This window comes from Alternaria infectoria (genome assembly GCF_024043175.1).
Source record: "Alternaria infectoria strain BMP 0036 chromosome Unknown scaffold_11, whole genome shotgun sequence".
In the NCBI taxonomy this organism is placed as follows: Eukaryota; Fungi; Ascomycota; class Dothideomycetes; order Pleosporales; family Pleosporaceae; genus Alternaria; species Alternaria infectoria.
In genome coordinates this window covers 341,611-365,262 of record NW_026250700.1, presented here as the reverse complement: position 1 = coordinate 365,262, position 23,652 = coordinate 341,611, and the positions used below count along the sequence as shown (strand labels likewise).

The window sequence follows — 23,652 nt, the reverse complement described above, 5'->3', positions numbered from 1 at the left end:
ATACGGGGAAGACCCTGATTATCGTTTTTATCTTTCTTTGTCTTTTATTGTTCGATTTTGAAGACGTTTGAGTTAGTGGAGGTTGTGAATTGTGCTGCCACAACGACTTGCACCTGCGTTATCTGGACAGCGTTACCGGCCCTTCACCTACCTACCGGAACAAGACGTGGATATCCATATCAACAAACGGCATCGTCAGCACCCGTTCATCAATTATCATCAACATCCATCAATTACTATTCACCGTTCCGACTACTACATCCCCACAAACCAGCACAACCAACGCTCCCAGCAACCTACCAACACTCCCACCAACACTCCCACCAACACTCCCACCAACACTCCCACCAACGCAACGCAACAATGCAAGAAACGGACCTCCACTACCCACCCCAAACCTGCCCCTTCTGCACCATCGCCGCCGCCTTCCCCTTCCCCTCATCACCCCCCTCCTCTTCCTCGCCAACCACAAACAGTCCACCGCCCACTCCCTCACTATGGAAGAGCAGCAGTACCCTAGAACAAGACCTGTTAAAAGAGAGTATACCAAGAGAGGAAGAAAGCGATCCCGAGAAAACAAATCCGAGTAGTTTTGTCGTGTTGAGGAGTAGAGACGTCGTTGCTTTTCTGGACATCTTGCCGATGACGGGAGGCCATTTGCTTGTTACTACGCGTCAGCATAAGGTCAAGGTTGCGGATATGGAGGCTGTGGAGAGTAGGGAGATTGGTACGTCAGGAAACGAATCTTGTGGGTTGGAGAAGAGTGATATACTGACTGTGCGACTAGGTTTCTGGTTACCGATACTAGCACGGACGGTGGCTAAAGTAACGGGCGTGACGGATTACAATATCGTGCAGAATAATGGTATGTTTCTTGCTTCTTTTCCATCTCCTCGTATTCTAATAAATACTTGCAGGAGCACGTGCCGCGCAAGTAGTACCTCATGTACATTTCCACATCATCCCGCGTCCGGAGACGATGCCGGAGATCAAGAATAAGAGTTGGACGATGTTTGGGCGGGGCCAGAGGGATGATTTGGATGATGAAGAGGGGGCTAAGATGGCGGGGGAGATGAGGAAGGTGTTGAGGGAGGAGGTGGAGAAGATGGGCACTGCGAGTGCGAAGTTATGAGAAGTTATAAATGGGGTTTGATTCGATTCGTCATGGACATGAGCGCGTGGATGTATCAATATGGTTGAGCTCATTATTGCTGCTGTTGAAGCGCATAATTCATATTCAGTATCGTCAACTTTGTGAAACTATCCAAAGAACGCTGGGTATCATCACTCTTTCCCTGTCCATTCATCACATTCAGGAATTGAGGTACACCGCGATTTGTTGAAGCTTGAGAGCTGTCTCAATTCATCTCGTGTGAGCCAGCTCTCAAGCTTCAACAAATCGCGGTGTACCTCAATTCATCCATTACATTCATCCTGCGACTCCAAGAACGCCCATTCCAAACACTTGCGTATTCTTGATCTCATCTCATCATTCGTTAAGAAGGACGCTTACTGGCTCTTCTTGGCCTTGGTCTCCTCTGCAGGTACGAACCTCTTCCTAACAGCCTTGATCATCTGCGAGAACCAGAAGAAGTTGAGCATGCTCAACGCCGTGTTGCCCACCAAGTATACACAGACCAGCCACATGGGCAGCTCGCCAGCTGTGCAGTTTCCAGGTCCATCGAGACCCATGCTGCTGTTGGAGGTTCCGTCGCACTTCTGGGCCTCGAGCAGAGAGCTCATGAGTTCGGGCTTGGGCATAGTGAGCGCCTTGTAGATGTCTGAGTAGATCATCACAGACTGGTATGAACCCCAGACGATGCGACAGCCGAAGAAGGTAACGAGGAGGGCGATGCCGTTGTAGAGCTGGAGCTTTGAGCCAGTCATTCCGAGCTTGTCGCAAAACCAGTGGATGTTGAGGAACGGGGTGGAGAGTTCGTAGAGGACGAAGGAGAGGCCGTAGTAGTTTCCGAATGGTTTCTAGAAGAGAGTCAGTATGTGTGATGCTGTGTGGAAGTGGAGAACGTACGAAACCAATGCAGGTCACGGCCAAAGCACCGATCGCATGGATCAAAGAGCTTACGCCAGCAATGTTGATGTATTGCGCGGACACTTGGAGATCCCATAGGAAGTACCCAGCTGCGAATCCCTGCACCATACCGCTAGCTGGCGTATATCCCCACAGTCTACCCCTCCAGTCCATCTCGTGCCTCTGTTCATCCTTGAAGATGACCCACAGCGCAGCGGCGCAAATGAACAATGCTTGAATCATAGAGACCCAGTGGATGTCCCAGTTGAGTCGCGTGCGCTTGTTGAAGCTCTTGTATACATTCGGGCAGACGAGTCGCGAAACGGCGGGAGAAAGGACATGGAGGATGAGATGGTAGCCCAGGAAGCCGAGGAGGATCTCGTGGACGTGGTACGGAAGCGTCGTCAGGCTCAGCTTGTCGGCGAACGACTTGCTAGACTGCACGAGCAGCGAGGGCGCAGGAAGGGGGTCCCGCATATTGGGTCTGAGCAGGATATCGACTAAAGACATGGTGTATCAGTTTCGCTGTGCGCAACGGTCGCAAGAGCAGGAACAGGGAGAAATACTGGACTCTTGCGGCTACATGTTCCGCCTATATATACTCGGCGGTGGGGCGCAGTGATCTTCGAGGGTTTCCTCTTGCGTCCGGAGTGTCTCGTGTGTCGTACATTGCATGCCTCGGATGGGCGTTTTACCGTGATCACTGAGTCGGCACATGCGGGGCTAAGGCTGCTGCGATCGAAGCTTAAAGCTTACCCTGACGGCGCTAGGCGGGAATTCGCCGGCGTCCTGCATGCACCACTCCGCGACTCTATCGGTCCTGCCATCGTCATCCCTCTCCTCCTCTTCCACAAACCTCACCTGGTCAGCACAACAAACCTCACTCGCCTCTGAGCTCCTATACATCTCGCACAGCGCTGTGTAGGTTCATCCGCGCCCTCCGAAAGAGCATGGCGGCATTAGAAGGCTTGCCCTTCAGAAAGACTAACGAACCATGGCGTCTCCAACAGCGACCTCCACGGCTGCTGTCATCACTCCCAGCGCCCTGAGTTCTCTTCTTCGCTAGGCAACAGCCCTTGTTGCTACCGGCACCGGAGAAACATCAACGCCGTAGCGCCCGTTGTCCCGCAAACAGACCTTACCGCCCAATATTTCTGCCGCCGACGACTCGAGCTCCTCTTCACCACAACAACAACAAGTTGCGCGTCTCACCAACGTGCACCTTGACCAGTTGCTGAGCCGCGAAACCGTTGCCGAATCTCTTGCCGAATCTCTTGCCGAACCTCTTTGGCACGAACTTTTGCTGTGACATCCTTCTAACACAATCATGTCCAGTTACAGAACCGAACTCGACGACTTCATGGGGGGTCGGAGGTTCGACGAGTTTGACGGCCCTCTGCCTTCCTCCCGCTCTCCGTCCGCACCCGCCGATATGGCACCGCCAGAGCCGCAAGCTGGCAAGAAGCGCAAAGCCGAGAAGGAGCCTGAGGTTAGTACCGTCTCAAGCTTCTAGATCACTCACTAACATGATGCAGGCGAACAAAAAGCCCAAGGTCATGGAGAACAAAGCGATCTGGATCTCTAATCTTCCGCCAGACACTACGAAGGAGGAGCTCGAGGAGGAGTTCTCCCGATACGGCATGATCGACAAGGGCGCCAACGGCGAGCCGCGAATCCGACTAGAAGAGAAGGATGGCAGGTTCACAGGCAACGCGATGATCGTGTACTTCAAAAAAGAGGCGATTGTCAACGCAGTCAAGCTCGCCGATGACTACCCTCTGCGCCTTGGCGAGACCGAGCACGGCAACATCCACGTTGAGCCTGCCAGCATGGAGTATAAAAAGGAGAAGGACGGTGAAAAGGTGGCATCAAAGCTTACACGTCGCGATCGTAAGGCGACCGAACGTAACAGGCAAGAGCTCAACCGGTAAGTTAGCAGTCTGCTTACTCTGAAATCGTCACTAACAAAGTTGTAGGAAGCTGAACGAGTGGTCTGACAACGAGGACGAAGTTGCTAAGACCTTCGTGGCAAAGAAAAACAAGTGGGCCAAGGTCGTCATCATCAAGGGCATGTTCGACGTGAACGTAATGAGGACCGATCCGGATAACTATGACCATGTCTACGAGGATACGATGGAGCCCGCTGCGAAGTTCGGCACAGTCACCAAGGTCACCATCTGGGACTTGGAACCTGAGGGCATTGTCACCGTCCGCTTCAAGGAGTTCGAGGACGCAGAGGCGTTTGTGGCCAACAACTTCGGCGGCCGCAAATACAACGGCAGCCATCCCCAGCTTTCGCTTGCCGAGGACAAGCCCCGTTTCAAGAAGTCCGGCCGTGGTGATATCTTCGGTAGCGAGTCAGAGTAACCACCTGTCAACGCCAAGGCTTAGACAGCTCTCACTTCGAGTTGCGCATACTTTACTGTATAGCTTTGGAATTGAGTAGGATACGGGATGGAGGATGAATGCAAGCTTGAACGCTTGAAAGGGGAATGATACCCTCATGTACTACACATGAATATGAGCCACATGGCCTTCGACTGCAATTGAGCAAGTCACCAACGTCACCATCTCCCATTTGATCATTTTGAGTGATGTTGCAGTGTTTTCATGGACACTAACATACAGAAGCATTGTCGCGAAGGCGCCCGGATGAAGCACGTCATAACATCTATCACAAACAACGGAGTGCGAAAGAAGGTATTTGCAAATTTGTGACATTCTCATATCTAGCCCATTATCAAACTACATTATTGAAGAAGTGACCCCGTGAACATGACCCTATACACATGCGAAAACAGGGTACCAAAGTATTGGACCCTCGCGTGTCTGGCGAAAAGAAGCGATGAAGCCGATCTAGCGACCCATCTGGTATCAATGACATTGAAAAGAAGAAAAAGAAGAAAACTCCATGATGCACCTATGCTCCACAAACGTGGCTCATTTACAAGACGAGCGCGGCAGCAGCGGCAAGCAGAGCACCAGCGCCACCGGCGACCTTGACGGCGGCGCCGCTGAACTCAGCTGGGGCTGAGGCGGAGGCCGAGCTGGGAGGGATGGGCATGCCGGTGGTGGGCGACATCATGCCAGTGCTGGTGGCGTTGTAGGCGGGCGAGCCTGATGGCATGGCGAAGCCAGATGAGGCGGTGGTGGGAGGCATGGCGTATCCAGAGGACATGGCTGGTGCGGAAGACATGGCAGCAGAGGAAGAGGCAGCTGGATAGCCCTCACCCTCGCCAGCAGAGACCATGGTGAAGTTGGCGCAGCCGATACGGGTCTTGTTGCTGAGATGGACAACGAAGGACAGGGCGCCGAACTGTGATGTATTAGCAAATTGGGTTTCCAACTTATAGGGTGTGAGCGAAACTTACGAAAGCAGGGTCAGAGGGCAGAGTAGCAGAGTACAAGTCGGTGTACTCAGCCGAGAAAGTGGTCTCAGTAGCGTTTCCGTACTTGCCGCTCAAGTCACCAGTCTGGCAAGTCTCAGGCTTGGTAGCATCGCAGGGAGGGGCCTCGCCGCGCATGTACGGGTCCAGATGAGCGCCGGTACCAGTGCAGTTGCCGTCAGAAGGAACAGGCTTAGCGTGGAGGTGGTACATGAAGGGACCGCCAGTCTCGGGAAGGCCAGCGAAGGAGACCTGGAACTTGACGCCCTTGCCGTCGGCGCCGGTGGTGGCCTCGATGGATCCGCTGAGAGCGCTGCCCTCCTTGGCGGGAAGAGTACCGACGTACTTGGCGCCCATGGGGTTGCCCATTACAACGGGAGCGGGTGTGCCTTGGGCGGCGACAGCGGTGGCCGCGGCCAGAACGGAGATGATTGAGACAAGCATTTTGAATGTGTGGCTGGTGGTTTCTTGTGAAAGAATGAAGTTGAGACTCGACTGTGGGAATTGTTTAGCGAGTGCAGGTGGAGAGGAAGAGTAGATGAGCGAAGTAACTGAGTGATCGAGGAAATGAAGTGGGAGGCGCCAAGTGTGTTTATATGAGATCCGCGCAATTGAAGTGCGAGAGGGGAAAGCGCGATAGAACCTTGTCGAACGAATATGCAAACGGAAAGTTCCACGGACGCACCCGGGTAGGAATGGAATGGGAATTGGGAAAGCGCAAACCGCTCGAGGGACTGTGATTACATACCGAATATTATAGCAAACGCTGATAAGCAAAGCGAAAGACTCTGTTGGCAGACAATGAACTGTAGGAAAAACCAGTGAAGGGGGCTTGCTTGCAGAAAGGGATGATTCCTCAGGAAGCTGGCGGCTGGCAAACACTATATAATCTTTTCCTGCCGGGTAGAGGCGCAGCAGGCACCATGCACCGGTGGTTGGGGCGTCACACACCAAGAAAGCCCCATCACGCATCCATCTGATCCAACGCCCATTTCCCGCAAAGCCTTGCGCGCCGTCACTTGCACGCAAACCCACTACGGAACCCTCTTTTCTGCCGGTTCGCTCCGGCTGATTGGCCGCCGCGAACAAAGACTGCCTACGTTATTGCATGAAACCAGGTGTTGTTTGCCGTTTTTGCGCTAAAGGATGCGCGCCCGCTTCGCCGTTTCGAAACACCAAGACGCATGGGCGCTTTGCCGGCCAATCATTGCGGGGGCGGGCCTTGTTCCTGAGGCCAGGGCTGAGCCTGGTGTGGAGTTTGTCAGACTTGGCCCCAGCCAGCTCAGTTTTCTGTATGCGCCAATGGGGGCTACATCTTGGGGCTGGGAAGTAGGAGTCATACTGCCACGTAGGCTGGAGGCTACGAAGAGTTGCAGTGTTTTTGTCGTGTCGTCGCTTGCTGATGCAGATACTCTGAGGAAGAGAGGGTCAGGCCGTCGCAGATGTCCTTTCTGCCGCCAACATACCAAGCTTTGGCTACTGCAGCGCTAGTCGGATCTAACAGTCTTGGTACAGATCCAAATTTACCCCATACAGTGGCATGGCGCTTGCGTGTTGCACCCTTTCCACTAGCCGAGTCCCTAAGGGAACAAACATTCCACACAAAACTCTCGTTGTCGCGCTTATCGACGCAAATAGACCAAACATGCGTTCCTGGCGCGGGTGTATCAGATGCGATTTCCTGTGTTTTACTGAGGCAGAGAGGCGGTGGACAAGGTTGCACGGCACGGCAAAGACGGGTGTGACTCGAGATCGAGATGAGATGAGATGATGTAGAAGGAGGAGGCGTGGGAAGCAGAGGAAATTGACGAGAAGCGGTTGAAGTGGGAAAAGACAGGGTTGCTGCATCTATCTGATGCAGAGTGATATGGAAACATCGAAATTACATACTCATCATTACTCTTTCGCATATTGCGCAGGACGCTTGGGTACCCTTCCTACTCAAATACCGGCATCCATACGGATTGCGGCATGCCCGGTGGAGAACGATCTGTTCCACGTAAATTTAGCGCATCGAGGATGGGGCTACCTCAGTAGATCCAATTCTTTCCGAACCTTGTAGCTGACTCTAGGGCAACACCAACCGATTACTTTCGCTGCACCGGCAGCTTCCAGATCCGCTGCGACATCCTGAACGGTTTTGTATGCCCATGGAGCTTCTTCAAAGACAAGGTCTTTCTCGTCACAGATAACCCACGTGCCTTCTGGGTCTTCTGCATTCGGCTCCAAGAGGTTGATGCCTTTGTACTTCTTACCCAGGGTCTGGAGAGCCTTTGCCCGAGACATGGCTCGTCCTGCGCCATGGGCCAGCGAAAGTCCGTTTTTAAGCCCCCATGAGTTGGCTTCCGAGAATGTTGGCTGGAGGATGAGCGTGGCGGTGCTCCGGGAACCGGGCAGTGGAAGGAGACCGAGCGGCAACTGAGTTTTGGGGTCGTATGTTGGGGCTGCGCCTTTTCTATGGAGAAAGACGTATTCTTTTGGAGTGTTTTCATCGCCAAGTGCTATTTGGTCCAGCGCCTCGGTCAGACTGCGTTCAGGCGTAGGTTCCTCCGCAGCTGAAGAAGGGGCAGGTGGAGGCCAGGCCACACATTCGACGTTGTTGTGCCAGATGTCAACTACCTTGCGCTTCTTCAGTGCCGCTTTGGCTGTCGCGATCATCGTTATGCCTTCGTCGCCGAAGTCGCTGGCGTCAGAGTCGCCTAGCTGCCAGTCTTCATTGCCAGGCTCAAGACATGCAAGGAATCGCAGGGCAATCAGATCCCGGTTAGCCTTCGCCCACTCGCAGGCCTTGTTGTGCTCCTCCAGGTATGCATTGGCATCCTCACTATCGTCCGGAAAGCTTGTGCGTGAGTCGGTTGTGTACTTCTTGAGAATGCTACCTCCTAGTCCTCGTGATCCCGAGTGGACCAGCAGGACGACATCATCTTGATGGAGTCCATCGTCCGACTTGGCAAATCCCGATTCCTCGACGACCTGGATCTCGGCAAAATGATTCCCAGCTCCTATGGTGCCCAGAGCAGCGTCCCACTGTTTACCGGCGGAAATGCTACAGTTGTCTTCGTCCAAGAGCCATTTCTCTCGATAGGCTTGGTTGCGCCAGGCACCCTCTAGTCCCCGAAGCTGATTAGCAACATTCTTGCCTTTGTTCCCATCAACCTGGCTTCTGTTGAGTGTTGTTTTGTACCAGGCCATACCACATCCGATATCGCCACCGATTAGAGGAGGATGGATCCATCCCTTGGAAGCAAAGACTGCGCCGATGGGAAACTTGGTGCCTGGGTGGAGATCGGGTTGACCAACGGCGTGTATGATACCCGGAAGCGTGCGCGCGGTAGTCTCAAGCTGAGTTAAAGCCAGCGGTTCAATGAGGGTTGCTTCAGATGCTAATATTTCAACTGGGCATTGTGGATTTGCGTCGGCTATTATATTGTGTCAGTAATTGATCGTAATACGGAGGGGGGTAAGCACAGATATTGAGCGCAAACTTGCTCAAACGTCAGTGCTACTTACCATGCACCCCTGATACTTTCCGGGCACCAACATAGTCTTCTCCCGCTGAGACGAGCAATACGACATCGTTATTAATGTTGCTCTTCCAATCTGCTTCAGCCACAAGCTCTTGTCCGCTGCGTCCGACAAAGACACGAGTGGGTTTCTTTACACGCAGTTTTGTCTGCGCACTCTTGAAGACAAGCGCTCGGACAGAAGACGAAGCTGTGGGGTCAGTGGACGCGGAAGCGGGTATAAGGATTGGACATTTTGTTGATTGGTTTGCATTTGATGCGAGAGTCAGACGTATGGCGGGCATCTTCGCACTGTGGTTGAGATTTTGGGTCTGGTGGAGTAACACGATCTCGAAAGGGAAGCGATAGTCGTTCGTGATATGGACATAGAACGAAAGTTTGATCACAGAGTCTGGTGACAGGACTTTATTTACACTGCGCGTTCGCAAATGGTTTACCTAGCGCAGCGCCGCTCACTTCGACTCATCTTGAACTATTCGAGCACAGCCACAATGTCTTTCACCACAACAAAGCGTAGCGTAACGGATGCCTTGCCCCAAAAACATCGAACAAGCATAATGCTAACGCACTTCCACATTGATGGTTAGATAAGTGCTTCACGTGACTGCGCTTTTACCTCACAGCCGCCGACGTGAAGCTATGGTTGGGATCGTATACCAAAAACGCAGGCAAGGTGTGGTAAGCGGTGTAATTGAAAAGCAGGGCCAAAGTAAAAGGAAGAGATCATCAGGGCCCGCCGTCCCGTATCGCGGGCGTGGACGAGAACGTGCCATGTGCATGACGTACTATAGTCCGATTGGATGCTTGGACCGCGTTGCCGTTACAACGCACCTTGCTTGGCGCATACCACACAGCCGCACCGACTTTGATGCCCACGACATCTCGACACCTGCCAGCCCATACTGCGACCGTCCATTGCACTGCGCTTCCAATTGTGAGTTACTAATTGGCACACATCGGTCCCACGCTCATGCAAACAGCGCCCAGCCACTACCACATCGATAGCCGTAGCCGTCCCAACAACAAGCCGGCCCCGTACGACATCACCACTCCCCGGCGCAAGCCGCACACCTTGCCTCACGAACGACCAACATCCATAATCCCACAATGCGCACATTCTTCGCCCCGCTACTGCTTGCGCCGCTCGCCGCGCTCGCCGCACCCGATGTCTACGGCGACTTCGAGGCCGCCGTTGCGCCATTACCGACCCCCGTATACGAGGCCATGGAGACATCTCCCGCCGACGGCAACCTCGAACTGCTTAAGCGTCAAGGCAATGCGTGCGCGACTTCCTACTTCAACTGCGCCGGCCTTGGCGCGCCAGGACTCTGCTGCCCACGAACAGCCGTCTGCTCAGCCGACCAGGCCGGCCACGTAGCATGCTGTCCCCAAGGCGTCGCCTGCACAGGAGCCATCGGCGCAGTCCCCACCGGCGCGAACCCCTCGGCCACCTCGACCGTCTCCTTCGTAATCGCATCCACAACCGGGGAGCAGCCCTTCGTGCAGGAAACAAATGGCGCAAACCACGGAAGCACGGTACAGAACCAATTCTACCCTTTCCCGTACATACCGACGACTTACACCAACGCAGCTGCCTGCTCGTCCGCTTATACAAGCTGTCAAAGCGATGCTGCAAGTTGTACGACTGCTCTAGCCAATGGCGCCGCCGGCGTCACCATCTCGGCCCCCAACGGCGGCGGCGCTACCATTACCGCCATTCCCAGTGTCGGCCTCCAGTCCGCCCAGAGCATCTGCTCCAGTCTCAGCAGTCTGGGCTGCTCGCAGCTTACCGTCGAGGCTTGTGCGGCTTTTGATGGCCAAGGGAATGCGGCGAAGAGAGCGCGGTGTGCCGACTACCTGATGACAGCGGGAATGGCCGTTGGAATCGCAGGGCAGCTGCTGAGATGAGGAAGAGATGCGCTCGTGTCTTCGTTTCTTTGTGGATAATACGGTGGTTCCTGATGTTCATGAGCGGAAAATACGAATGTGCTTTGGCACAGGCTTGCTTGTGTGGATTTTGCCACGATATGGCGTTCGTAAGGAGTTTAGCGGTACAGCATGCGGCTGAATTGTGTCGTCACTCATATCTGTATATGCCTTCAATGAGATTATATAAGCTTTTCCATGTCACTTTGTTCTACCATACTCTGTGCTGTCATTCCCATATTAAGATTGGTGTCGTTCTACTTGGACGACATTATCTCAAGCCAATCATTCAAGAGATTAGGATAACGACTGAGTCCAACATGTCTAGCCATAAGACAATGTTGCTTGAAACAACCCTGTCTTCGAGGTAGAACCGTCCAGAACGAACAACATCTAGATGGAGACTTGCAGCTCATGTAAAGTAAGAGGAGATTAGACAGTATGTAAGCAGCAACGTCTCAGGTAGCACTTGACACAAAAAGATCGCACCCAGAATAGAATACCCGTATACTATCTTCTCATGGATCCAACTCTCTATCTATATCGATATCTTCCCGTCCTTACTCTCACATGCCTAAGTATATCAGCAATAGCAAAAAGAAGATATTATGAACGCGGCTAGACTCGAACTAGCATCTCCCACACGACTCCCGCGGCGGTTTTTAGTCCGACACACGCCCTTGCCGCGGTCCTGCAGGCCCGACAGGACAAAGGACTACTCAGTAGTGGATTGTTTAGCGTGGACGTCTTGACCATTGGACTACGCATTCTGCGTTGATTTGATCGATGGTGAGATGGGTAGTTGGAGAGGATGTGTAGAGTATTCTTGGGTGAGGTTGATGAATGATAGATGGCATCTGAATGCATGGAGAGTGGTGAGTGAGACAAGATAAAGCACAGTACGATGTGTGAGTAAGAGCGCAAGTAAAGTGAGAGGATATGTTGAGAACGTTTGCGTTCTCTAATTCGTAAAGCAAGTGTCGTGTTCATAAAGACATAAACCTACAATGGTTTCCTGCGCATGGGGAAACCGGGTATCAAGATCGTATGAAACAAAAAGCCCATACAAGGCCCTCTCTTTCCTCATCCTCTTTCAAATAGCCATCATACTCGTGTCGTAAAGAGGGTATCCAAATCCAACCAAACATACTTTTCAGTCACCACCTCACCTCAGTCAGTCGCGACTCACACCTGATCCCGCGGCTCAACCCCCCTAACAGCAACCCCATCAATCCCCCCAAAACTACTCCTCGGACTCACATCCCCAACATCCTTCCCAAACTCCTTCTGCCTAAGTTCCCAACTCCCCACCCTCTCATGCCCCCTCTTCCCATCCCCACCAAAACTAACAACCCCCGCATTATTCGTCGCAGGCGGTGCCCCATTCCCCGCAAGACTAACATCCGGATCCGACGCCAACTTCGCCGAGCCCTTGAAGCCGCCAAGATCCGATTTCTGACTACGAAGGTTGGCACCAAGACGGTGCTCGACGCGGTGGAAGCGGAGTCCAGTGAGTAGCATAGCGAGTGCGAAGAGGAGGCCTGCTACGACGAGAGAAATGACTGCGCCGATTACGCCGCCGACGACGGGGGAGACGCCGTCTTTACTTTGTCTTTCGTGGGCAGCGGGGACGACGAGCGTGACGCCGCTGCCGTCTGCGCCGCGGCAAAAGAAAGCTCCTGTGCTGCAGGTTTCGCACCAGTCGCTTAGGCCCTGCATGGAGATGGTGCTGAAGAGTCTTTCGAACTCTGTGTATCGCATGTCTGTCTTGGAACGCCCGTTGTTGAACATGGAGTAGGATTGCAGTGGCTTGTCGTCTGCGTCTGTGCCGTTGTGGAAGTAGAAGCGTACCCAGAGGTCGTCGGGGTCGCTGGGCATGGCTGTGTTGGAGCTGGTGCTGAAGAGTTCGAATATCATGGCGGAGCCGTAGGGTGGGATGGATTTGAATTCGGCGGACTGTGTGTCGAGCATCATTAAGGACATGAGGCTCATCATGGCGTCTTGTTCGCCGAAGAAGAAGGTGAGTGGGCTGGGCGTGCTGATCTGGCCTGCGCTGCTGAGATCGCCGGCGCTGTTGTTCTTGCCAGATACGAGCATGTCGAAGGTGTTTTGGATCGAGCCGGCGAGCGTTTTGCCGCCGATGGCTCGGTTGCTGGTTTCGGAGGTTGAGGTGTTGCCGTAGAGATACCAGGCTACTTCGTCGGCGCGGGATCGGAGCGTATCGTATAAGCCGGACTCATTGTTTGCTAGGGTCTTGTAGATACTAGCGTTGTGCATGTATTGGTATGATAAGTAGTCTGCCAGTTCAAGTGCATACATATATGACCTGTGTCAATGTCAGTATTTGAATCACATGACAGTACTGAATCAGCTCTGCACCAGAGAAGGTAGGGCAGGGGTAGGAGAAGACCATAAAATAGAAGGCGAAAGTCCAAGACGTATTCCGTCTCCAATCGTACTTACAGTTCATCTTGATTGACGTGGCCTTCGAACCAATCCAGAGGGAGGTTCTTGTACAGTTCACTGTTGTCTGCCAAATACTCGGCATCCCGGTATTCTTGAGTCGTGAAGTATTTCAGTGCGTCGGTTTGTCCTTGTGGACATTGTCCAGCTCCAGATACAAGTCTCGAAACTGGGTCGTACACATTCGCAGCATGAATGCTAGCGTACTGATATCCGTTGAGTGGGTAGTCGACCGAAGTGCCGTCAGCGAGGACACCCGTGTTATCACCAGTTGCGTTGCTGATGTCATGTGGTGGGTAAAGACCTTGCATGAAGGCTTGCGCCGACGAAACCAGGTATGGCGCATCGAGAGTCTGAACCCAAATCTGGTCGTTGTTCAGGACATCCTCTGATAGTCCCGCAATGGACTCAGGACCGGAAATGAACTTTGATCTGAACTTTTGACCGAGCGCATGCATCTGATTCGCGCCGAAGCTGGTAAGAGTCTGGGTATTATTGCGCAAGATGGGTGTCCGTTCTCCCGTGCGAACGAAAGCGAAAGCAGCAAGTGTATGTTCCGAGTCTGAACTCTGGGCGCCAGCCAGCGAGGCCGAAGCCATTGCGGCGACGATGGTGCGTGTGAACATTGCGAGAGTATGTTGGTGTGGTACCTCAACACCAAAACGATGACGATGGTGCTTGCTGGTGACGATAATACCAGCGACAAGGCTGAACACCAACTGAACCCCGGGATCACATCTCTACTTATTCCCTGCGGCAGCTCGCATGCAGAACTAGATACCCATGCTTATTTCCAAGGCAGCCAGGCACCTTACCCGCCAGCACAAAGAAGCGAACAGTCCGTGGCCCCCAATAACGATAGCGGCTGAACGCCTAATGTAAGCGACGCGGAAGAACTCACAACTCTGTACGCGCCGCATGTAGGGCCGCGGCGTGACTGAAGCTGCAGCCTTGCTGAACAACTATGACATGTTCATGACTGCCTCGAGCCAAATATTGCAGACGGATAGACATCCGTGCAAAGGCATCATCGATGCATGAACCAAAGTGTTGCGGTTCCTTGGTTACACAGCATCCGAATTAGCCGTATTCAACGAGACTATGGTGGATGCCAAGACTATAGGTATGGCTTCGGGGCGCATCGAATCCTGCAAAAATCAACGGGGTGGCTGGGTGCTGACAGCGGGAGCCCAGATCCTATGAAGAATGATTCTCTCGCACGAGTGTGTTGGCCGCTATCCTACGCCTAGTTAGCCTAAGATATTTACTAACGCTTCTCGTGGTCGTGACCGGGATACCGGTGAGCGGGACTCGGCACATCAGGTACAATGAGGAAACATACGATACTGCCACACCATGTTTCTGTGGGTCAGCGGTACAGGACATGAATCTGCCTTACTTGCATTTGGGCCTTGATTCAACCCGATGGATAATTTTCCTTCTATCGTGGGCGACTTCATCTTCCAGGTGTCGCCGTTTCAAGATTCATGTTGGTGAGAATTATTGCGGCGAACAGACGAAGGGTTTGCTTCTTCGAGCGGAATGTAGGGTGGCTAAAGATGGATCAGAGCACTACGTTAGGCCGCCCACAGGGCTGAAAAAGTGTTGCCGACCCATCCGTATCAAGACGCGGCACGTGGCACGTGGAACTCGCATTGCTTGTTCGTTTGACATTAAATAATATATGTCCGCCAACAGCGGGCGGGTATTGCTACAATGGCCCTACGATGCTGCGGAAGACCTTCGTCTACCACGCTCAAAACGCCAGTTTGGGTCCGCCATCAAGCGACTAGAACCGGATATACCCTTGCCTTTTCCAAACCATGACTCTACAAAGTAACTTCAACACGGCCCTCGGCACCTGGCGCACCACCAGCCTGCAGCGAGGGCAGGAGGTAGGTGATGTCGTCCCAGGGATGTCTGTAAAGACCAGTGCGCAGCCTCTTCTGGTCAAGGAAATGGGCAATGAGACCGATACTTCGGCCAAGGACGAAGAGACCGTTAAGGACACCCATCTTCAGGTAGTCCTCAGCCTCCTCTTGGGTGAAAGCACCACCGTTGCGAACAAGGTCAACGAAGCAGACAGCGATGCAGCCGTCAACGTTGAGAATCAGGTTGTCCTTCTTCGATGTGGTCACTGACTCGACGGCAAGCGCGTAGTCGAGCAGCTTGGTGCTGGGGAAGTTCTTCTTGACGTACTCCTTGACGAGCTCGACACGAAGATCGGGGTTGTTACGCGACTTGATCCTGTGACCAATACCAGGAACTGATAGACGTTAGCTGATGTACAAATATGGCTTTCAGCTTAGGCGACTTACTGAGCTTGTTCTCCTTCCTCATTGTGTCAACGAAGTCACGAGGGCTGAGGCCCTTGTCAAAGGCCTTGCTGAACTCCTCAGCGGCGCCGTCGAGCGCACCACCGAAGCGCGATCCAATGGTCAAGAGACCAGAGACCAAGGCACTGATGAGGTCCTTGCCAGCACGGGTAGTGATGATGGTGTTCATGGCACCAGACACAGCTGGACCGTGATCGGCAGTCAACATGAGAACCATCTCGAGGAAACGGCTGGCGTAGTTGGGCAGACGGCGACGGAACCACAGCAGTGACATGACACCACCGATACCGATCTCCTCCCTGAAGACATCAGAGATGGGCATACCAGCGTACAGAAGCTCTTGACCACGGTCGTCAGAGATGGTGGAAATGAAAGCAGCGGGCTTTCGGATGAGACCGAGCTCCTGCGCCCATGAGTAGTCGATGGGGATCTTGGGTACAACGGGCTCAGGCTTGGGCTTGATGGTGCCGTCCTTGACGAGCTTCTGGTAGACCTGGGCAAGAGTGCCGGGCATCTCCTCGAAGGTCTCTGGGACGTAGATGCCAGCTTCCCTCATGGTCTTGTTCTTGGTGGCCGCAGTCTCGAGCTGAGAGTTGGCGAAAGAACCAGCGTGACCGAACTGGACCTCGGTCTTGAGCATACCAGCAACGGTACCGATGGCCCACGCAACAATGGGCTTGTTGACCTGGCCAGACTTGACAGCCTCAATGACGCGGTATTCCTCAACACCACCAACCTCACCGAGCAGGACAATGATCTTGCAGTCGGGGTCGGCCTGGTATCGGAGAACGTGGTCGATGAAGGTGGTACCGGGGTACCTGTCACCACCAATGGCAACACCCTCGAGCACACCATCGGTAGTGTTTGCGATGATGTTGTTCAGCTCGTTGGACATACCTCCGGACTTGGAGACGTATGAGACGGAACCAGGGCGGTAGAGCTTGGAGGCAACGATGTTGTCCATCATACCACCAGTGTTACCGATCTTGAACGCACCGGGCTTGATGCCTCCGACGGTGGCCGGGCCGATGATGGTGATGCCCTTCTTCTGGGCAACGTGGAGGATCTCACGCGCACGCTAGTGCAAGTCAGTGGCTGTTCAAAGTAGTTTTTGCTGCGGTTGGAACTTACTCGCTCGGGTACACCCTCAGCAATGATGGCAATGCACTTGATCTGAGGGAATTCCATCAGCTCCATGGTGGACTGGAAGACTGAGCGCGACGAGGCAAAGTTGACAACGGTGTCAACATCGTTGTGCTTGCCAACGGCCTTCTCGACTGTCTGGTAGACGGGCAGCAGAGTCTCGCTGGTTCCCCAGTACCTGTATTGTGTGAGTCGGATGTTTGGCGGGGCACTTCGGGGTATTGTCGACTACATACATTTTGCTGACGAATTGACCGCCGAATGTGTAGATGATACCGGCGACGGAGGGCTGCTTGCGCTTGCAGATGAAGTCGAAGTCGAGCATGCCCTGGACGGCACGGGGCTGCAGTCCGCTGTTCACATTGTGTTAGAGCCGCGCTCCGGTATTTTGCAGGCGTGGTGGTCTTACTAGACGAAGCATCGTGTCTTGGGGTGGAAGAGTGTGTGCGAGGCCGGGGGGCTCATGGGCCGGCTGGGGGCAGCGAAACGACGGATGTTGTCGTTGGCGGAGAGGCCATCGCTCGAGGTGGCCGCCTGCGCTGGGACGCTCCCGTTGGGGGGTGCTGCGGAAGGCATTGTGGACGTCGATTAATTCTAGAGAGGCGGGAGGGTCAGTCTGGCTCGGAACGGGCGTTGTGACGAGCAGATAAGGTTGGCGGTCGGGGTATTTCGCGTGGGAAAAAATGCTTCGGAGCTGTTGGGGCAGGCACGCAAGAGCGGGCAGGTGGGATGGAGCTCAACAAGGGCTAGGGAAGGAGCGAGCGAGTGACTTACCTTATGGATGCAATGCCGTGCTGAGGGCAGAGCAGAGTACTTGGATGGATGGGGAGAAGGTTGCGAAGAGGGAGCAGCGATTCTTTCCGAAGTTTGGCCCTTACTTTTGGCGGTGTTGAGCTGGAGAGTGATATCCCCTGCACGAACTAGATGCGTGTGGCGCTAACCCCAAGTCCCGAGCGGTGAACGGGGACCCGAATGTCTGCACCGCAGCGTCGCACCTCGGAATTGGGGGTGTTGGTAATAGATGGGGCTTCAATGCACCGCGCTGGCGCTTTCTGGAAGGTGTTATCGCGGAAAATCCCCCGGGAAGCGTGTGTTCGGGTCGTTGATATCTCGTCGTGGGTCGTGTAGGGCATCCGCAGCTGCTGTACCCCTGGTGGGGTGTCCTCGCCGTGATAGGCCCGCCGTGCGCCCAGTGCCTTAGCCCTGCATCCGCTGCCCGCCCTCAGTGCTCAACACGCAGAAAAAACATCAGACCGCTTTCTCAAGCTCCTCCCAAGCCGTCTGACAACTCAATCTTGCCAGCAGTTCCTCTTAACCCTCTGCAGACCGTGTGTCAAGCCTCAACAAATCCAGGTACGTCTGCCCACTCCCCAGCCTGCCACTTCGCATCTTTTGTCCCGGCCCCCTCACCATCTTCTCCGAACATCTTCGTCTCCGGACATTGCATAAGGCCCCATTGCCATACCCGAGACTTCTTTCGGGATTGCCTGCCAGCCATATCTCTTGCACCCCATTGTCTCCACGCGAGCCGCCCCTCTTGACATTGACACTCATCCATCGCAGTTTGACCATACACCACAATGTCAGCCAAGTCTATCCTCGAGGCCGACGGCAAGGCCATCCTCAACTACCACCTCACCCGCGCGCCTGTCATCAAGCCCACTCCCCTGCCCGCGTCGGCCACACACAACCCCCCCTCCAAGCTCGCATCGCTGCACTTCGCCGCCGATGAGGACATCAAGGGCGTGCTCGACCAGGCCGAGGCCACATACCCATGGCTGCTGACCCCCGGTTCCAAGTTCGTCGCAAAGCCAGATCAGCTCATCAAGAGGCGAGGCAAGAGCGGCCTGCTCGCGCTGAACAAGACCTGGGCTGAGGCGAGGGAGTGGATCGAGGCGAGGGCAGGAAAGGAGCAGCGTGTCGAGACTGTCGATGGTGTCCTGAGGCAGTTCTTGGTCGAGCCTTTCGTTCCCCATCCCCAAGACACCGAGTACTACATCAACATCAACTCTGTGCGAGAGGTACGTCCATTTCAGTTTCCGCCTTTTTCTACAATCATTTCGTTATTTCGTTACGTCGTATCTCGTGCCGTTTCGGGCGACCGTGTGGTCTGGCGCATGCGAAGGCGTGCAAAAGGCATACTCGGAAGCCCAGAGCGGAATGCTGCAGCTCAAGTGCAAGCGGAGCGGGAAGCGTGCTTAAACCGGGCGCACTGCCTGGTTTTGTTTCAAGGCCGGCCGGACGAAGGGAACGACGGCCGACCCACTCCTGCAGAGCACCTACTCTTCTGCGATACGCACGTCCACTTTCACATGCAAATGTGGCTGCAATTTCAGCGCTTTTGCGCCGCTACCTATGCATCGTCAATTTACGGGCCCGTGGTGTTGCGGCTCTAGCATCGGCGCCATCTTGCGATCTTTTGCCGATCTCACCGCTAACTTGTCCGCTTAGGGTGACTGGATCCTCTTCACCCACGAGGGTGGTGTCGATGTCGGTGATGTCGATGAGAAGGCTGAGAAGCTCCTCATTCCCGTCGACCTCAAGGAATACCCCTCAAACGAGGAGATCGCTGCCACTCTCTTGAAGAAGGTGCCCGAGGGTGTACACAACGTCCTCGTCGACTTCATCTCAAGGTTATACGCCGTTTACGTTGACTGCCAGTTCACGTGAGTACTCAGGCACCTGTCACCTTCCTAATGCATACTAATGTAACCAAGATACCTTGAGATCAACCCTCTCGTCGTCATTCCTAACGAGGAGAAGACCTCAGCTGAGGTTCACTTCCTGGATCTCGCTGCCAAGCTTGACCAGACTGCTGAGTTCGAGTGCGGTGCCAAGTGGGCTATTGCTCGCAGCGCGACAGCTCTCGGCATACCAGCTGCTCCCCAGCAGAATGCTAAGCAGACCGTCGATGTCGGCCCACCGATGGAGTTCCCCGCTCCTTTCGGTCGTGAGATGAGCAAGGAGGAGGCATACATTGCTGAGATGGACGCTAAGACTGGTGCTTCCCTCAAGCTGACCATCCTCAACGCTACCGGCCGCGTCTGGACCCTGGTCGCTGGTGGTGGTGCGTCCGTCGTTTACGCCGACGCCATCGCCTCTGCTGGTTTCGCCGGTGAGCTTGCCAACTACGGTGAGTACTCTGGTGCTCCCACCGAGACACAGACCTTCCACTACGCCCGTACCGTCCTCGACCTCATGCTCCGTGCTCCTCAACACCCAGAGGGCAAGGTTCTCTTCATCGGTGGAGGTATTGCCAACTTCACCAACGTCGCCTCGACTTTCAAGGGTGTCATCCGCGCTCTGAGGGAAGTCGCACCTCTCCTCGTCGAGCACAACGTCCAGATCTGGATCCGTCGTGCCGGCCCCAACTACCAGGAGGGTCTCAAGAACATCAAGGGTGTCGGCCAGGAGCTCGGCCTCAACATGCACGTCTACGGCCCCGAGATGCACGTGTCGGGTATCGTGCCATTGGCTCTTATCCCTGGCAAGACTACCGACATTAAGGAGTTCTCTGGTTAAGCGTGTGCTTTGTATATTAGGGTCGCGGGTGTAGACTGGGACTGCTTACGGCTCATGACTAGACAAGAGTTAACGTTGGGAGCTTTGCATGAAATGAGTGTTCGACGAACCCATTAACCTCGTCTGCCTTGCCGAAGTGGCTGGTGGCGAAGGAATATAACATTTAATACTTCCATCTATTGTGTTCTTGTTTTGTTGAGGTGAGGTTTGATGGTCGACGGGGCGTCAGTGCACGTTGTTGCTCTTTCCTGGAAGGAAGGTACGACCTCCCCTCTCACTTTCCCTCAACACAACGACATACCCGTGCATGCGCGCGTTCCCTTGGTCGATAGCAGAGCTCACATCCTCCCCACACGACAGATGCAGGAGGTAGATATGACATCCCATCCCATATATAATCGTCACAATTTCGCGCTCGCCCATCACAGAACAAGAACCCTCAAGCAAAGCAAACCGAGCAACAACCCAGTCCTGCAACGTCTAGGGTGAAACCAGACATTGTGAGACCAATTGCCTAAGCCCTTAAACAGGCTGAAGCAAAGCATCGCGTACTGCAGTACCAAAACATAGGACAAGAGTTCGAGCACTCGTTCACTCAAGTCTTGAATAGAGGACACGGGCGTTTGACCATCAAGTCGAGGAACGTGTTCTTTGTAATCTTCATACTACAGCCTTCAGCAGCAAGGGTAGTTAGAGGAATTTCCCTTGAAACACAGGTTTGGCATACGTCGAACTTGTGGATTGAGATCTTGAGACTATAGCCTTCGGGGAAAGGGTAGTTGAGAGAAGATCGTTGTCTTGTGGCGTTGAGTGAAGGGGTTGGTTGTTCTATTTTTTTTGTTGATTGTGGTTAGGTTTGCAAACAGCGGATGTAGAGATTACGCTGTGATGTATTCCTTCTACGCTATACACGGGGAGAAGTTAAATAGGTCTGCAGCCTACATTAAGATAGAAACATGCAAAGTAGGTAACATAACATTAACTTAGGCTCTAGACCTGAGGATTGTTTATTCTTCCTTAATTAAGGTGCTACACTTGCTAAAGCGAGGCTCTATATCGCCCTTCAGCAGCAAGATAAACCAGCATGTGCGCATATGCTTCATTTTGTTATGTTCAGACGTGTGAGGGTAGTTTTCAAAGTTCGTATTGATTCAAGAAAGTGGAATATGCAATGCTAGTAGAGCAACATAGGAATAACGCAATGAACGCTTCATAACCATGAATCACAAACGCCCTTCGCCATGCAAAAAAAGACAAGACCTTTATACAGCAACACCCCTCTGCTTCCACCCGCCTGGGCCCCTCCAAGCGAAGAAGATGAGACCCATGGCAATCCACACGCTGATGGTCATGGCCCAGAACGTAGACGCATAGCAAGCCTTTCCGTGGCAAAGCACATCCTCGGGGTCCTTCTGAACACCCGCCTCGCCGTTCTCTGCAGCTTTCTGATACACAGTAGCGTAGACAGCACCCCAGAGCGTAGCACCGGCAGCCGGTGTCATGGCTAGAATGCCCCAGTTTGTACCGAAGTTCTCGACACCCCATACTACTGAGACGACGATAGGTGTAAGAGAGAAGACGGCTCCATACCCAGCACCGATGAGTGCGGAGACGGCGGCAAAGCGAGAGGCGTGGTTCTGCACCCACCCACTCGCGAGCAGAAGTTGTCCAAGAGAGAGGATGAAGGCAAATGCCAGGAGGAAGGTTATGCGAGAGACGGTAAACCGGCGCGGCTGCTCGAGGGACGGGAGCGACGATAGCGAGTTCGCGATGGAATCTGGTCCACGACGGTGCGAGTTTCCAGACGAGACCGGAGCGAGGACATCGGAGAGGGTTCCGGTAATCAGGCGAGCTAGTGTGGAGGTGATGGCAACGATGGAAACGTGGGTGGCCGGCGATGTGTTGGTGGCGACATGCGCAGGCGTAAGCGTCTCGATGATGGTGCCTAGATTGTTGATGAAGGCTTCACCAGGGCCAGTAACCAGGAAGAAGCCGCCTGCGAGCCACCACATGGTAGGATCCATCATGTACCGACGAGTCTCCTCGTTCAGCAGCCATGTCTTCTTACGTGCCTCTTCTTCCGCCTTCGCCTTCAGACGCTCAGCCTCGGACTGCAGGAAGTCAAAAGTCGAGTCGGAGAGGTCCTGCGTCTCCATAGTTCCGTAGCCGTGATGCTGCGCAGCCTGGGTGAAGAACTCGTCGCGCTGCAGCAGACCAGATCTTTCAAGCTCGTCTACTGCCTCGTCGATCATCTCTTCTTCGTCCATGATGCGCAGCGCGAAGAAGCCGACGGCGCCCACGCAGAGGAGGAGTATGCCGAGGAAGAGGAAGAAGCGGTACACGTCGACGTCGCCTTTGGTGCCATCCGGGTTCCTCACGTACAGCAGCCGGCTTCCAACCTGACTTTGCCACATGCCGCTGAGTCCAAAGGCTGCGATGGGCACTGCCAGAGCCACACCCTTGGCGTTTCCGCGTCCAAAGTTCTTGGCGCATGTTGTTACTGCAGCCAGGTACATGCAGCTGGTGCCCATGCCGACGAAGGCGAAGGCCAGCACCATGACGCCGAAAGGCCAGCCATGACCGCCTGCAGATGGCGGAGGACCGCTCTTGAAGGCGAAGGCTGCCAGCAGATATCCCGAGCCGAAGAGAATGCCAGCGAGACCGGCAGGCACGCCAGGGCCCAGACGGTCGCAGAGGTATCCGAAGATGGGGACGAGCAGGTAGAGGCCGAGCTCGGCGCCGATGGAGACGATGTTGACCTGGACCTGGGTGTAGTGCAGCTTGGACTGGAACAAGTGGCCGTAGAGAGAGAAGGCGGTGATGCTACCAGCGCAGAGACAGATGACGATGGCCCAGACGAAGCTCAGCCATCGTAGCACGGCGCGCTGCATCTTGACGCGGTCCTGCTCGTAGATGCCTTCGGCCACCTGCTCGAAGAAGCTGCCGGCGTAACTCGTGTCGTTGCTGCGGCGCTGGGATTCGGTGTCGTCGTCGGGGGCGAGCAGCGGGCGACGGGGCGAGTTGGGCGGGTAGTCGAGCTTGTCGATGGTGGTGATGGCATTGCCGCTGTTCCGCTTGGACCTCGGGGGTGACATTGGCGGCCGGTCGTGGACGTGTGACGAGGGTCGGGTGGCTTGGTCTACCGTAGCATGGCCCTAGGAATATATATTAAGAGAAGAATATAGTAGAAGCCACGAGACTGCGACAGTATATGTCTGCCCGGACCCAATAACCCAGACGTACAATGCTCTTGCGGACCGGCGGTCAGCGCACGGTGTTGTCGCGCGAAGTAGCTCGCGCCGGGGCTGCAAGCAAGTGACGCT

The 23,652-nt window shown here is 54.3% G+C and overlaps 9 protein-coding genes across 9 annotated transcripts; 3 read left to right on the top strand and 6 right to left on the bottom strand.

Annotated features, from left to right (window-relative positions):
- Positions 1 to 1,509: 1,509 nt before the first annotated feature.
- On the bottom strand, positions 1,510 to 2,506 carry J4E92_007000 (uncharacterized protein; the record flags this gene model as incomplete). The annotated part of the gene is made up of 2 exons (XM_051498364.1): positions 1,510 to 1,980; positions 2,030 to 2,506. 2 exons carry the CDS (start codon positions 2,504 to 2,506, stop codon positions 1,510 to 1,512), a joined length of 948 nt encoding a protein of 315 aa, XP_051351298.1.
- An 850-nt stretch (positions 2,507 to 3,356) lies between these two features.
- Positions 3,357 to 4,396, top strand: J4E92_006999 (uncharacterized protein; the record flags this gene model as incomplete). The annotated part of the gene is made up of 3 exons (XM_051498363.1): positions 3,357 to 3,518; positions 3,565 to 3,956; positions 4,006 to 4,396. The coding sequence occupies 3 exons, from the start codon at positions 3,357 to 3,359 to the stop codon at positions 4,394 to 4,396; spliced, it is 945 nt and encodes a 314-aa protein (XP_051351297.1).
- A 577-nt stretch (positions 4,397 to 4,973) lies between these two features.
- J4E92_006998 (uncharacterized protein) lies at positions 4,974 to 5,859 on the bottom strand (the record flags this gene model as incomplete). Its single annotated transcript, XM_051498362.1, has 2 exons — positions 4,974 to 5,345; positions 5,401 to 5,859. 2 exons carry the CDS (start codon positions 5,857 to 5,859, stop codon positions 4,974 to 4,976), a joined length of 831 nt encoding a protein of 276 aa, XP_051351296.1.
- Positions 5,860 to 7,440: 1,581 nt separating this feature from the next.
- J4E92_006997 (uncharacterized protein) lies at positions 7,441 to 9,223 on the bottom strand (the record flags this gene model as incomplete). Its single annotated transcript, XM_051498361.1, has 2 exons — positions 7,441 to 8,834; positions 8,926 to 9,223. 2 exons carry the CDS (start codon positions 9,221 to 9,223, stop codon positions 7,441 to 7,443), a joined length of 1,692 nt encoding a protein of 563 aa, XP_051351295.1.
- An 823-nt stretch (positions 9,224 to 10,046) lies between these two features.
- On the top strand, positions 10,047 to 10,847 carry J4E92_006996 (uncharacterized protein; the record flags this gene model as incomplete). Its single annotated transcript, XM_051498360.1, has 1 exon — positions 10,047 to 10,847. One exon carries the CDS (start codon positions 10,047 to 10,049, stop codon positions 10,845 to 10,847), a length of 801 nt encoding a protein of 266 aa, XP_051351294.1.
- A 1,203-nt stretch (positions 10,848 to 12,050) lies between these two features.
- Positions 12,051 to 13,927, bottom strand: J4E92_006995 (uncharacterized protein; the record flags this gene model as incomplete). Its single annotated transcript, XM_051498359.1, has 2 exons — positions 12,051 to 13,128; positions 13,329 to 13,927. 2 exons carry the CDS (start codon positions 13,925 to 13,927, stop codon positions 12,051 to 12,053), a joined length of 1,677 nt encoding a protein of 558 aa, XP_051351293.1.
- A 1,230-nt stretch (positions 13,928 to 15,157) lies between these two features.
- Positions 15,158 to 17,383, bottom strand: J4E92_006994 (uncharacterized protein; the record flags this gene model as incomplete). Its single annotated transcript, XM_051498358.1, has 5 exons — positions 15,158 to 15,594; positions 15,647 to 16,742; positions 16,796 to 16,985; positions 17,044 to 17,160; positions 17,217 to 17,383. The coding sequence occupies 5 exons, from the start codon at positions 17,381 to 17,383 to the stop codon at positions 15,158 to 15,160; spliced, it is 2,007 nt and encodes a 668-aa protein (XP_051351292.1).
- A 1,004-nt stretch (positions 17,384 to 18,387) lies between these two features.
- Positions 18,388 to 20,329, top strand: J4E92_006993 (uncharacterized protein; the record flags this gene model as incomplete). The annotated part of the gene is made up of 3 exons (XM_051498357.1): positions 18,388 to 18,828; positions 19,259 to 19,473; positions 19,525 to 20,329. The coding sequence occupies 3 exons, from the start codon at positions 18,388 to 18,390 to the stop codon at positions 20,327 to 20,329; spliced, it is 1,461 nt and encodes a 486-aa protein (XP_051351291.1).
- Positions 20,330 to 21,591: 1,262 nt separating this feature from the next.
- On the bottom strand, positions 21,592 to 23,424 carry J4E92_006992 (uncharacterized protein; the record flags this gene model as incomplete). Its single annotated transcript, XM_051498356.1, has 1 exon — positions 21,592 to 23,424. One exon carries the CDS (start codon positions 23,422 to 23,424, stop codon positions 21,592 to 21,594), a length of 1,833 nt encoding a protein of 610 aa, XP_051351290.1.
- Positions 23,425 to 23,652: the final 228 nt, after the last annotated feature.